This window comes from Elaeis guineensis, chromosome 4 (assembly GCF_000442705.2).
Source record: "Elaeis guineensis isolate ETL-2024a chromosome 4, EG11, whole genome shotgun sequence".
In the NCBI taxonomy this organism is placed as follows: domain Eukaryota; kingdom Viridiplantae; phylum Streptophyta; class Magnoliopsida; order Arecales; family Arecaceae; genus Elaeis; species Elaeis guineensis.
In genome coordinates, this window is record NC_025996.2 from 97,836,989 (window position 1) to 97,851,161 (window position 14,173).

The window sequence follows — 14,173 nt, forward strand, 5'->3', positions numbered from 1 at the left end:
CCGAGCTTGGTAGCAGTGCAGCATGCTTGGCTGTCCTCCAGCGGCCTCTAGAAAGGCCCTCTCTCCCTTTCCCTCTTTTTGCCTCCCCCACTTTCTCTCTTCCTATGTTTTCTTCTCTCTCTCCGCTCCTCGCTAGTTTCTCATTTTGAATGCTGGAACCATCTCAATCAACTGCTGATATGGTTCGGCATGCCCCGAACCAACTTGGCTTAGCGAACCATGCCACATAGACTTCTTTCAACATCAGGAGAATAGGAACCTATGCTCAAGTTGGTACTAGAGTTCCTACATTCCTTAGATGAGAATTCTTGGTAGAATGCCGAATGAGTGAGGCAAAGCAAAAGTGAAGACTCTGCCACATTCGATGGCCTTTGCTTCCTTCTAATTACCCATTTAGGAAAGAAAGGGGGTAAAAGGGGGGGGGGAGCGATAGGGATTGGTGACTTAGCAGGTAATTGGCCTTTTAATCTTTTCAAGGATTTGTACAGTATATATGTTGGATTATATTTTCTTTTAATAATCTTTAGCCAGTTGTTACATTTTCTTTCAAAAGAGTTACCAAATACTTTATAGACTTCTTTCGATATTAAGGAAATATAAATCCATGACACTGAAAGCCTGAGACCCAAAACAATCACTATAATTGCTAATGTATCAAATAATTGTCAATAAAAAGAGGAGAAAAAAAAATCTTATATGTGCTTTGCATTTTGTGATGGAGGTCAAAAATTCATTTAAGTATGCTTCATGTAATTGTGAAGTTTTACTTAGCAGAGGCCTACTGATACCTGTAGAATTGAACTCTTATACAGGGGAATAAAACCTTCAAGTTATTGCAAATATTTATATGATCCGGCCTCAGACAGAAAACTGAGAGAATGAAAACTAGGGCCATGTATAACTAATAATATGTGAGTTTTTTGGTTTCCAGGGTGGACACACTTCCTTTAGAAATGCTCAGTGATGTTTACCTCCTGGATTTTGTGGGACCCCCTGGATTTGTTGCTGAGATATCTTCAAAAGTTGAGAGGTCAGTCTCTTTATTTTTATGTCAGTCTCCCCTCATTCAATGATATTGTTTTTTGCCTATTGTAATATATGTTATGATTTAAATCACAAATTTAGATGCATTACTTATAATTGTTAGCATGAATCAAAGTAAAAGATCATTAGAGTCACTATCATGTCATGATGATTGGCAGATAAACCCTACTGAAGACAAAAAATGGGTTTATTTGTTGCTTATAATTGCTAAAATAGATATCATTAAAATATTGTAAAGGTGATTAGGTTGTAGAAGTTTGATTCAAAACCCCACTCAAAAGAGAAAGAAATCAGGTTAGTCGATTTTACATTTTATGAAGGTAGTTTTGCTGCCTGCATCATTTTGGTTGTACCTTTTGACCATGATGCAGTAAGTCATATTTCATCACCTTTCGGTAGTTAGTAGTGCTGACTTCCAAATTTAATAATTCTTATTATCTACTATTTTGTCTTCTTGTTTTCCAGTGTGACAATCTTAGATCATCATAAGACGGCATTGGAAACTTTGCATGGAAATGCTTCCATTGGCAATAATGTGACTAAGGTCATGGATATGAAACGAAGTGGTGCTACAATTGCATTTGACTTCTTTAGTGAAAAGCTTTTAGCAAGAAGTAACATTTCAGAAAATTATGCCACAGGCAGCAATGCTGTGGCTGGGGCAAAATTTTTGCCTGACGGCAAGTTTGAAAGGGTTGGAAGGCTTTTCAGATATATTGAAGATGCAGATCTCTGGAGGTGGGCTCTTCCATATAGCAAAGCTTTCAGCAGTGGCTTAAAAGATATGAATATAGAGTACAATATCAATGTGAACTCAGTTTTATTTGATCAGGTAATGACTTACTTTGAAAATTTGGATGTCCTGGTTGTGTGATTAATGACGACAGACGTGAGGTGGACTTCTATGATTGCATACCATTCTTGTCAGCTGGTTAACACTAACTGTTAAAGATGCCTCATTTGTTTGTTATTTATTTATTTATTCTGGTTTGATTTGGCTAGAAGCCTAGAGCTCTTCCTCTTATTTATAAAGGAAATAAAGTTTAATCTGGTTTGCTTGATAAATATTTTCTAATTGCTACACAGATGCAACATCTGTAAATTATGCGAAGGAAAATTAAGAAACATAAAAGTGGAAGTGGAACCTCGATTATTAGCCCAAGATGGGAGATTAGGCCACAACAAATAATGCTGGGATCCATCTGGCTGAGTATTAGAGAGAACAACTGCAAGGGGTGGCTTCATATTATGTTGTGTTTTTATGGAGTGGGATATGAGATAGCTAATTCAATTATATCAGAAGTTTTGCTTCTTGCGATTGGTCTTTTTTAGGAATTGGTGAGAAATCAGTAATAAGATTTGAAGTCTATAACGGACCCCTAGCAGTGGTGGAGCCAGGATTTTGGTGTCAATGCAGCAATTTATTGGTGGATTAAACTAAAATCAAATCCATCTTTTGTATGATCCTTGATTTTCTATCTCATTATTCCTCACCATGTCCAGCAACACATTAACTTATTAAATAATATATTGAATGAATTTTGAAAGAGAAAAATATTTAACATCAAAATCTCATTGAAAAGACAGATATTAGTAATTGAATAGAAGATTGTGTCTAAATTGAGCAAAAGCAGATCTTCTTCCACCATTTATATCCCTCAGAAGATAATGATACATCCATATCCATGCATCAGAATCAAATACAAAGTCAAGAACATAACATTAATGAACCAGCCAAAAAAATGGAGAGTTATCTTAAAGAGGAAAGTAAGGAAATAGTTTTGGGGAAACCAGGTTGATGCTTGATATTTTATGAGGTTTGATTGTCATCTTCAAGCATAAACTATATTGTGGCTGTTGACTTTGTTTTCCCCCCTCATTCTGAAGCTAAGAACTAAATATTGACTATCCTTTTGTTATTCCTTTCCTCCTCTTCTTTTCTAACCTCTTCTTTTATCCCTTCTTTAATCTCTTGAACACAAACGAAGAACAGCCCCCTATATGACCTCTCTTAAATCCAATCAGATAGGAATCATAGATGTGACAAGATCAGGGCAGTTTTAATAGGATCATTATCACTGACTATATGTGTGCATAGGGTGTCCTGCAAACTATATATAATTCAGATATTAAATGATTTTTCCATCAAAATTCATTCCTACATCTGATATGCATAACATTTTTTTGAGTCCGTGGGTCCAATCTATACGTCATTAGGATTATACACATGAGAGATGTCAGAAAAAACTGAGTGTCTTCCTCCCTGGCTGCTGATGCAACACTTCATTTTTTTTTTTTTTTTTGGGTTTTTCTTTTTGTTGTAGTTACAAAATTTTACTAAATCCTTTGTGTTTCAGAAGGTATGTATCCAAATGCTTTTGATCTGCGAAATCAGTTTCATCTATGCAACAAAGATGAAACTCAAGCTGTACTTTATATCAATAAGAATCTTCTAGCTCGGTGACTTGTTTGGTCTTCACTTTTTACATCTCAAGGCTCACTTTTCATACTCATTTATGTACATGTGCCCTGTCTGTAGTTTATATTTGCTGCATATCCATCTGGAACACCTTCTAAATTCTTGTACTGTCATAAACCCATTTGACCTAGTAAAGTTGAAGGGAATGATGGATCATATGGGTTGAAGAAGATTTGGGAGAGTGAATAATTACAATCATGCAACATTTAATTTGATCGCACTCTAATACCATGTTGGGGCTTAATGCTCTGACGTTAATATATGACTTCAGCACATGCAATTGCAACTTGTAGATTAATTATTGTATGTATGAAAACAAGAGTATAATATAGAAAATAAGGGAGAAAAATAAGAGTGAAACAATAAATTGGAGGAAGAAGAGGAACAGAATGAAAAGAACAGCTGCACTGTCTATTGTTACAGCATGTGCCGATGGCCACCCTCCTCCCTGTACAAAGACATAGGGGCATCAATGCTTATGTGGACAACTGCCAAAGTCCTGTAAGTGGCACCCACTTATTGGTATTCTATGCAAAGTTAGGCCCATGGAATTTTGTGGGCTGAGGCCTGTACATTATGAACCCTACTTAACATCACAGATTTTCTGTAAAATATTCATATTTTCTGTGTTATTTTCCTTAAAATGGATCTTGAAACTTTAGCTGAACTGTAGCGTTGCCATGGGAAATATAGGTGATTTTCATGCTAATGGTGTCTTAATGTGTTTCTTAATATTACCGGATGTTGACATGCAAATGTTTTCATGGGGTCTGGCATATGAAGTGGTTACTGAGTAGCTTAGTATCTTTTGCTCCTGCACTTTCACAACCACATTCCTTGTTTGTTATTGCACTTAGATAGTTGTCCACTTGTAGACGTGCTTTGCATATGTTTTGGCCATTCTAGGCACTAGAGTCATTGTCTTTATGGATTGATTAAAGTTAATGTATACTTGTTTCAAAGCCTTCATTTTGTATTTTTCGGCTTTAAGAAGATTGGGAAACTTGTGACAGTTATTGGAATTGGATCCCGAGCATGTTATCGCTCATGGCCAAGAGACTTTGTCACATAAGCAGAGGCTAATAGATGAAGTTTTGGAGCAATCATATGAAATTGCACTAGGAAGTGGATTGTTTGGACATTGCTTGGTAAGAATATACTCTGCTCTTTTTCTATTTACTTTTCAAGATAATCTTCCAAATTGTTCCTAGAATATTTTGTTTAATTATTTTGCTTGTTTTTTTTGATATAATGCTCATGTGAACTTGGTTGAAGTCATCTTCAACATGGGAATGAGGACTAATGTGATATTGATGGAACTTCCTAGAAGTGCGTGAAGAATTATTTCTCTCTCTTGACCACCATATCTATGGTATTGTTCAACATTTAAGAAACTTTTTCATTTCGGTCTCTTTAGGTTAAAAAAGGGTGGCCGAGTGCACAAGGTTCCTGACACGATGGGGTCTAGGGAAGGTTAAATTTATGCAGCATTACCTCTGCATTTGGTGAGGCTATTTCCATATTTTGAATGCATGACACCCAGGACACAATGGAGCAACCTTAACATTGTACCAAGATTCACCCTCATTTTGATCCCTTAAGGTAGAGTTTCAATTTTGACAATTGCATAGCTGTGGTAGTTCTGGAGGTTTTGCTCTAAGACTCATAGTTTCGATCGAATATTGGAGAAATAAGATCGAAAAACTTTTAAAAATAATAGAAAATAAAATAAATTAGGGAAAAGTGATTTGAAATCTTTAATTATATTTTTGCTCTTTTAGGATTATACCATGTAATGGTTGGGTAGTTTCAAGCAGCAACTAGTTTATATTGAAGCTAAATACATGAAATATATCATAAAAATGTGCCAGTATGTTGAGGATCTACATTACCTAAACACTCCATTTCTTTAAGTTTCTGGATCTATCAAATTTTTTGGTTGATAGGACATGGTAGGACATGACACCATGTGGCTTGAAACTTGATCTTTTAAGTGCTTGCGAATGTGAGCAAAAAATGCTAACATATAACACTTTCTTGGAGTATCATGCAGGGATTTCTCTATTTCTATATAGGAGTATAAAATTATTTATGTCTACCTATTTAGTATCGCACTATTGTGAGGTAGGTGATGCAAGTTACAAGGGTGGGAGTCCTTATGGCATGAAGATGGTAACGAGAGAGCTCACTACCATGTCTTGAGATGGATGCCTGTTAGAAAGCGGATTGGTTGCATGCATAGATTTCAAAACTGATTTTGAAATAGCGGCGGAAACAGATCTAGGTTAAACCCTTTAACCTCACATGCAATAGATCATATCTATTAATTACGCATGTCCAGATCTAAGACATGCAAATAATCTAAAAATAAAATACAAATAATTGAGATCAGATCTCAATATCTTGCGCGGATCAAACTATACCGCAGCCGATGATTGTGGATCGAACGGTTCTTTTAGCCGCATACGTGTTTGACCTCCACAAGATCCACAGGAGGATTCATTCCGATCAGAGATAGGATGATTTCCTTGGGATGCTAGCTCCCTTGTAGAGATCTTCTCTTTGATGGCTGAAGTAGCTTTTTCTCAAATCTCACAGACCCTCTAGATATGGAAAAGAATAAAAGAAATAGGGAAGCGGAAGAAAAGAGAGGAGGCTTGACTTCAGAAAACAATTTTCACATCTAATAGGCATCCAACTTTTGGACCCTATTTATAAGTGGGAAGGGATTAGGGTTCTCTTGGGATGCCACCACCTTTCACATGCCAAACAAGTGGGCGTCCAAATATTTTGCGCCAAGAAAGAAGAGTGGCATGAGAAAGAAATTAGATCTGATTTCTTCTCACGCCAACTTTTTTAATGTGTGAAAATATTAGTTGGCGCCATAAACTTTCCCATTAATATCTGATTTGTTTCCTTCTTATCCTCTCATCTGGATTTGAATCAAATTCAATTTAGGAAGGAGATAAGAGGATGATTCATCATGAGATGCCGCCCAACTATCTTTCTGCACCCACATTTCTCGTGCAAATATTCCTCACGCGCAAATACTTTTACTGTGAAACATTTTTAGCATGATCTTTAAGGCATGCATAAGGGAGAGAGAGTCCCAAGGATTTGGGACTCTAGGGTTTCCTATTTGGTCTCAATCCAAATCTAATTTGATTTTGATCCAAGGAGAGAATGGAACCTAATCCAGTTAGAAATCCAATCTCCTCAATAAATTTCTAACACAATTAGGAATTAACTGAATCCGAGTTCTGATCAAATCAAGAATTAGTCTCTCTCGCAATCAAGCTTGATCCAATCAAATCCAATCCAAGTCAAACTGAATCCAATTCAATGAGACTTGATCCAAACCTCATTGCTCAATCAAATTGAGCCAATTAGCAATCCAATTGCTAATTAATCCTCCTAAATTCACAACACTTAGTGAATTACATAATTATAACTTTTGCATAAGGTTAATCATCAATCACATTGATGATTTTATCCTTCAATGATTCATAATCGTTGATCAATCATCTGATCGGATAAGAATCTCTTTTGTGTGTGATGCCATAGATTCTATTCTGTCTGGTAGTGAGATATATTGTGATCTCCATCATAATATCATTGAAACTTCTTTCAATAGATTGGAACAATTTCAACTCTGTCCTTCGAGGGTCATCGATCATCAAGACAATGCTCGACAAGTCTCACAATCCACCAGTGACACCTAGAGTTTATAGTGGCAATCTAACAGAATTAAAGTATGAACCTCTAGATGCAGTTACCGTGTGATTCAATCCTCTATTGTGAGTCCCAACTTGACGGAGGTCATGGAGAACTCGTCAAACTCCAATGTCAGTCATATGCTAGATGGGCTCGATTTGAGTTCACTTGTGAATTCTATGGAAACTCTTTTTTAGTATTCACACTTGCTTTGGCCAAAGACTTTTTGAACTCAGTCTCGCGAATGGCATAAGACTTTCTTTTTCTATCAAGGTTGATAGATTCTATTTAGGTGCATTCTACTCCTAACAGCGAATTTGAACCCACCATAGCCGACATACACAGCAAAGATCCGAATGGCTAGGGACCAAGAGAACATGCAGTCAAACTACAGCAGTCTCATTGCGAATAGTTGATGCACCGCAGGTCAAAGGACCAGTCACACCACTGTAGCATCGAGAAGACCACTGACGAGTGAGTAGACATTCAAGTGATTTTTCGTGTTGGTCATGCTCTGTGCAAGTTGTTCTCTAACAACCACATGCACTTTCATCCTAGTGTCCTCACACTGCAGACTCGAGATTTATCTGTCCATAAGGGAGGTGATCCATGCACCGATCTTAAATGGATTGATTACTGTCCTCCATGATGATCTTTCGATCGGAAGCATTTAGAAACTAACTACTAATAATGTTTGTCTCAAATTCTCTAACACCTTGAGAATATACAAAATCATCTTTATTAATTTTTAGGACAAATCATGGACGCATAAACATGATTGAAAATAAAAATTATCCTTTATTAATAATAAATATATTACAAGTACAAAGTTGTCCTGAAATTGCATAGTATGTCAGCCAACAATTGACTTTTAAGACACTCATCTAATAAACTCCCACTTGATTTAAAGCCAATTGGCCATATACCTAAGATCCATCTTCTCAAAGTGAGCTTCAGTCTTCTGTTGGCTGAGAGGTTTAGTCAGCGGTCCGCCATGTTTTGCGCAGAGTCGACTTTCTGCACATCGACAAACTTCTTCTCGAGGTATTCGGTATGATGTGGAACCGTCGCTCTATATGCTTGGACTTCTGGAGAGACTTTAGCTCCTTAGCGAGGGTTATGGTGCGGTTGTTGTCGCAGTGCAGTGCAATGGCATCCGATGGCATCACACCTAGCTCCGCAACGAACTTCTTAAACCAGAATGCTTAGTTGTTGCCTAGCTATGCAACCCAAGAGGGGGGGTGAATTGGGTTTCTAAAAATTTTAAGCTTAACTTATGACTTATGAAAAATGTTTCACAATAGCTAAATAAATAGGGAGAGTAAAATTAATTCAAGGCTAATGACTAAAAGCAAGAATGCAAGAGAATAATGAAGAGTTAAAGAAGAGCAATTAGGCACACCACAAACAAAAGGATTTATAATGGTTCGGTGTCAACCTTGCACCTACATCCACTCCCCAAGCTCCTACTTGAAAATTTCAATCCACTAATCTTGTATTCAACCCGAATACAAACGTCGGAAACTCCGACTCTAGCTATCCCAAGCTAGACCACTTGTTTTTCGGGTATAAGCCAACCCAATACACTCCGATTCTAGGTTCGGATCAACCTTCCCTTATTTTGGAATCCTTCTAAAACAAAAACAATAACTCAAACAAAGTATAATGAATAGCACAAGTAAGTACAAAGAAAGCTCCTTTAATGAGCGAATGATGCTTTAAATACACTTTACTCAAAGGGAAGAAGGCTCTTTTTGATTTCCTCAAGGTGGTTGGAGATTTGAATGTGCACTTGAGGAGTTGGTGAGCTTGGATTAAAGGCTTCTTGAATGCTTTGAGTGAGCTCTTGCTTAAAGCTGAAAAGTTTGCTTGAAATCCCTTTTTCAAAATTTCTCTTCTTGATTCTACTTCTTGATTCCCACCTTTTTGTCCCTTTTATAGCTTCAAGAAATAGTGAAAAACATTCTAGGCTGAAATAGAGCCGTTAGACCACATTAAATGAGCATTAAAAGCATTTAAAACGGGTTAAAAACTAGCCGTTGCGGAAAAATTCCATCACAGGTGTCGACTCATGGGTCGACTCATGCCTGGGGGTCGACTCATGGGTCGACCTCTGTGGAAAAACATCAGAGAATCAAACGGGATGCAAGGTTCTGTAAAATTGGCTTAAAACCCGTAGAGGTCGACTCATACCTTGGGGGTCGACTCATGGGTCGACTCACAGGGTGTGCCAAGTATGTGCTGGCCAGGAATTTTAGCGTGCCAGTCATCTCATGTGCCATGAGTCGACTCATGGGTCGACTCATGTTTTTCAAACATGCATATCTTTTAAAATACAAGTCCAAAACTAATAAAATTTTCACCAATGGATCACAAATCTTTTGTTCTATCATTTGATACTTTCAAATCAGGATTTTGGTAAAATTACGATTTTGCCCCTGAAGAGCAATAAGTCTTTTTCAAGAGAAAATCATTAGTACTCCTTCAAATGCTTTGTAATCATCAAAATCAATCCAAAGAGCAACAATCTCCCCCTTTTTGATGATGACAAAACACTTGAACAAAATCATATATATGAAACAATGAGCATGAATTTCAAAGGAATGAAATGCATTATAGGTAGTTTGAAGATAAATAGGAAATTCACAACCAACTTGAAAATTACTTATAAATGCATTTGCTTGAAAAGAAGATTGATTCTTTTGGCATGCGATACATATACCCATAACAATTTGCCTATGGCTTAATAATTTGAAAATTTGCTCATTTGATTATGTGATTTTGGTATCAGAGCAGAAAATTTGTTTACCTAAGAATTTGAAAATTGCGTATTTGAAAATATCTCATTTGCTCATTTGCTTGTTTTATTAGCATCTTGAAAATTTGCTCATTCTCATTTGATTATTTAATTTTGGTATCAGAGCATGTTTAAAAATTAAGTGTATCAATGCATGTCTAAGAATTACTTTTAAAGTGTATCAGAGCATGTCAAATTTTAAGGTGTATCAGAGCATGTCTAAGAATTAATTTTAAAATTTGCTCATTTGCTTTTGCAATTTACTCATTTTGTTTTTAAGTCTTTTGTTTATCTTGCTTTTGATACTTTTCTTTAATTTCTCCCCCTTTTTGACATCATCAAACATTGTTTACTCCCCCTGAATACAGCAATCATAAAACAAAATATACCATTGAGTACCATAGATATGAAATAGCAGGTCATAGTATTTTAAGCACGCACAAAATTGAAAGTAACTCAATTTGAAGGACATATATTAAAAGTCAAAGAGTAGATATATAATCAAAAAGAGATTGATACCATAGTTGTTCCAATACATATTCCATAATATAAAAGTCAATTAGTTAACATCGTTACATGACCCATAAGATAGATCCTAGAAAGAAACAACAGATAAGGCTAACTACAAGGATCTAGTAGAGCTCATGACTAGATGGATCAGAATCAGATGTATCGAAGATAGGGTGGGGAGATGATGGATCACGATCAAGGACTCGTCCTCTACCCCGTCTGTCTCTGCCACGAGTGGAGGTGCTGGCACGAGTAGGTGGGCGAGATGATCCTGAAGGCTGAGAAGCAATAGACTGAACTGCAAGAGAGAGCCTGATGGTGTCAAGAAGGTTCAGAACTCTCGAAACAGACTGAAGCAGTGCAGTGAACTGTGTGGATGCATGCTCACTAGAGCCTCTGATCTCTCTCCTCAGAAAATCAAATCCACTCTCCAATACTCCTCTAAGTCTGGCTGCCTCCGTAGATAGGTCTGAGACCTCAGTAGTGCACTCCTGTGGCTGTGGATGGGCCAGAGCTAATACTTGCCCCTGTAAGTCAAGTACCCTCCCAGTTAGTCTCAAAATGTAATCCTCGAGCTGCTGAATCCGAACTGACTGATCTGAGATCATCTGAAATACAGTGGAGATGTGGGGGATCAAGGTCTGATCAGATGCATCAAATGATGTGGATCCCGATGCAAAAGCTGAAGTGCTCCATTGTCGAGAAAGCAAGGAAGCCACACGCTGAGAAATCATCTCAATCTGATCATCAGCCAATCTGATCTCTGAGGGAGGTGTTCTGCTGTCGGGCTGCTGAACTGGAGTGTGCCTCTTGGTGGACTCTAAAGGGCCAGCCTCTGGATCTGAAACAAACTGAATGTCTGGAGATGCTACCCTGAAGTCATGGAGAGGTGATGAAGGACCTTCTTCCTCAGCTCTGTCCTCAACTCTCTCTTCTGCACCCTTAATCCAACCACCATCAGTCCTAGTGAATCCCATGCGGTGCAAAGTGTGTTGGTTGATGGTGTTAGAGTGAGAGAGCCTAGCTGATGCCTCCCCCTCAAAACTAACTCCAAACCTCCTGAATACCAGTGTGAGGGCCATACCAAAAGGCAGATGTGCCTTGGATCTATTCAGTGTTTCTCTCATGGCCTCAATCATTAAAGCTGGGAGGTTTAAGGAGGTTTGGGTGATCACATGAAACATGATGCATATGTCACGGCCTGAAAGGAGGTCATGTCTACCACTTCTTGGGAAGAAAAGCTTTGTTACCAATTGATGTAGAATTCTCATTTCAATTGACAGGATCTTGGCTTCTAATTTATTTAGGTTTCCCGAGTAGGTTTCTCCTAAAATCACATTGATCCCTTCTTCCTTCACTGGGAGTTCCATGTTTGAATATCCCTCACAGGGCAAATGAAGAATCTCTCCCAAAATAATAGGATCTAAGCAGATATCAATTCCCTTAACAGTAGAAGTTACTGTTCCATTGCCATAGCACAGATTCAGATAAAACTCTCTAACCAAATCTACATATATAACTTCTTTAAGAGAACAGTAAAAACCCCAACCTTGGTTTTTGATCTTTGAACCAATGGAGAAACCCTCTTTTTCAAAAAATCTGAAGTCAATATTTTTGCCGGTTTCTACCTTTCTGACAGAGAGTGGAATTTTACTAGGGCTGAGAGGAGACTGAGAGGAATCTGGAGCAGATGCCGAAGTAGGAATGGGAGCAGAGGAGGTCTGAGAAGCTTGCCTTTTCCTGCGCACGCCCTCTTCCAGCTCACGGACCGATTTCCTTCTTTGAGGGAGTTTCAATTTTGGAGCCATTCTCACCACAAGAGCAAGCAAGGAGACTAGGAAGATCAAAAGGGTGAGGAGAAGGAGGGTTATTAGGGGATGGAAAGGGATTTTTGGCGGAGAGAAATCCCGATTTGGAGAAGAATGGTGGAAGCTAGGGCACGCTCCAACCGCTCCAATCAAGGGAGAAAAAAAGGGAATAGTGCCTTTCCCAAGGAGCGATTTGAGGTGGAGAGATGATGGAAAAAGGATCTTGGGCTTAGACCTTGGATTTGGAGAGAAAGAAGAGAAGGACTACGGGTTTTGGAGGGAGGAAGACGAAGATGGAGGGGTCGGCTCATGAACGGGTTTTTAGTTAAAAAGAGATGAACCCGTGGGATGTTGGCCGAAAATTGCAAGTATGCCATTGGGTCGACCCTAGGGGGTCGACTCATGATTCACAAAATTTCAGAAAAAATACGAATAAATTTCGAAAAAATTCAGAATTCTGGGAGAAGAATTTTTGCTCTATGAAAAGTTGTGAGAATGATAATCTTGAGCTTTTAGGTCCAAGAGAGATGATGAAAATTGAGCTCAAAGAAATTTTGACATTGATTCCTTGGAATTAGAGAGATATTTAAGCAAATGGATCAAGAATTCCTAGATCTCTTCTAATTTCACAGAATCTATCTTCACTTAGGGCCTTTGTAAAGATATCGGCTAATTGATTTTCAGTGCAAACATAGTCAGGAATTATATCTTTGTTTTGAACATGTTCTCTTATAAAATGATGTCTGATTTCAATATGTTTGGACCTAGAATGCTGAATTGGATTTTTAGTAAGATTTATGGCACTAGTGTTATCACATCTTATGTGTGTTTCATTAAGTTTGATACCAAAGTCTTCGAGTTGTTGCTTAATCCATAAGATTTGAGCACAACAACTTCCGGCTGCAATATATTCGGCCTCAGCCGTAGACAGTGCTACCGAATTTTGTTTCTTGCTAAACTAGGAGATTAGGTTAACTTCAAGAAATTGGCAGGTTCCACTAGTGCTTTTTCTATCTAATCTACATCCAGTAAAATCAGCATCTGAATATCCTATTAAGTAATTAATGAGTCCTTAGAGTACCATAATCCTAGAGTTTGAGTGCCATTTAAATATCTAAAGATTCTTTTAACAGCATTCAAGTGAGACTCTTTAGGATTAGATTGAAATCTAGCACACAGACAAATACTAAACATGATATCAGGCCTACTTGCAGTCAAATATAATAGAGAGCCAATCATACCTCTATAATATTTTAGGTCTACACATTTACCTTCTTCATCCTTGTCAAGCTTACATGAAGGGCTCATGGGTGTGCCAATTGCTTTGGAGTTCTCCATTCCAAATCTTTTGAGTAATTCCTTGGTGTACTTGCTTTGGGTGATGGAGATTCCTTCCTTTGTTTGTTTGATTTGGAGTCCGAGGAAGAATGTAAGTTCTCCCATCATGCTCATCTCGAACTCCCCCTGCATGAGCTTAGCAAAGTCTTGACAAAGAGATTCATTAGTAGACCCAAAAATAATGTCATCAACATATATTTGTATAATTAACATACCATTTTGATATCTTTTAATGAAGAGGGTTGTGTCTACATTACCTCTTGAAAAATCATTATTTAGTAAAAATTTGCTTAGCCTATCATACCAAGCCCTAGGTGCTTGTTTCAAACCATATAGAGTTTTATTTAATTTAAAAACATGATTAAGAAAAGAATGATTTTCAAAACCTGGGGGTTGTTCACATAGACTTCTTCAGCAATATATCCATTCAAAAATGCACTTTTGACATCCATTTGAAATAATTTAAATTTCATAAAGCAAGCA

At 37.6% G+C, this 14,173-nt stretch overlaps 1 protein-coding gene across 9 annotated transcripts in view; it reads left to right on the forward strand.

Moving 5' to 3' along the window:
* Window positions 1-14,173, forward strand: part of LOC105034963 (uncharacterized) — a 117,926-nt gene that overhangs the window by 33,281 nt on the left and 70,472 nt on the right. For 8 of the 9 annotated variants that reach the window (XR_012141019.1, XR_012141020.1, XM_010910322.4 and 5 more), the window contains exons 2-4: window positions 932-1,030; window positions 1,510-1,876; window positions 4,537-4,671. Coding sequence is in view for 7 of the 9 variants with exons in the window: in XM_010910322.4 (XP_010908624.1) it covers window positions 932-1,030; window positions 1,510-1,876; window positions 4,537-4,671 (601 nt within the window). In the remaining 2 variants the exon portion in view is untranslated. The remainder of the gene's footprint in view (window positions 1-931; window positions 1,031-1,509; window positions 1,877-4,536; window positions 4,672-14,173) is intronic. The other variant, XM_073256724.1, reaches the window with a different exon arrangement.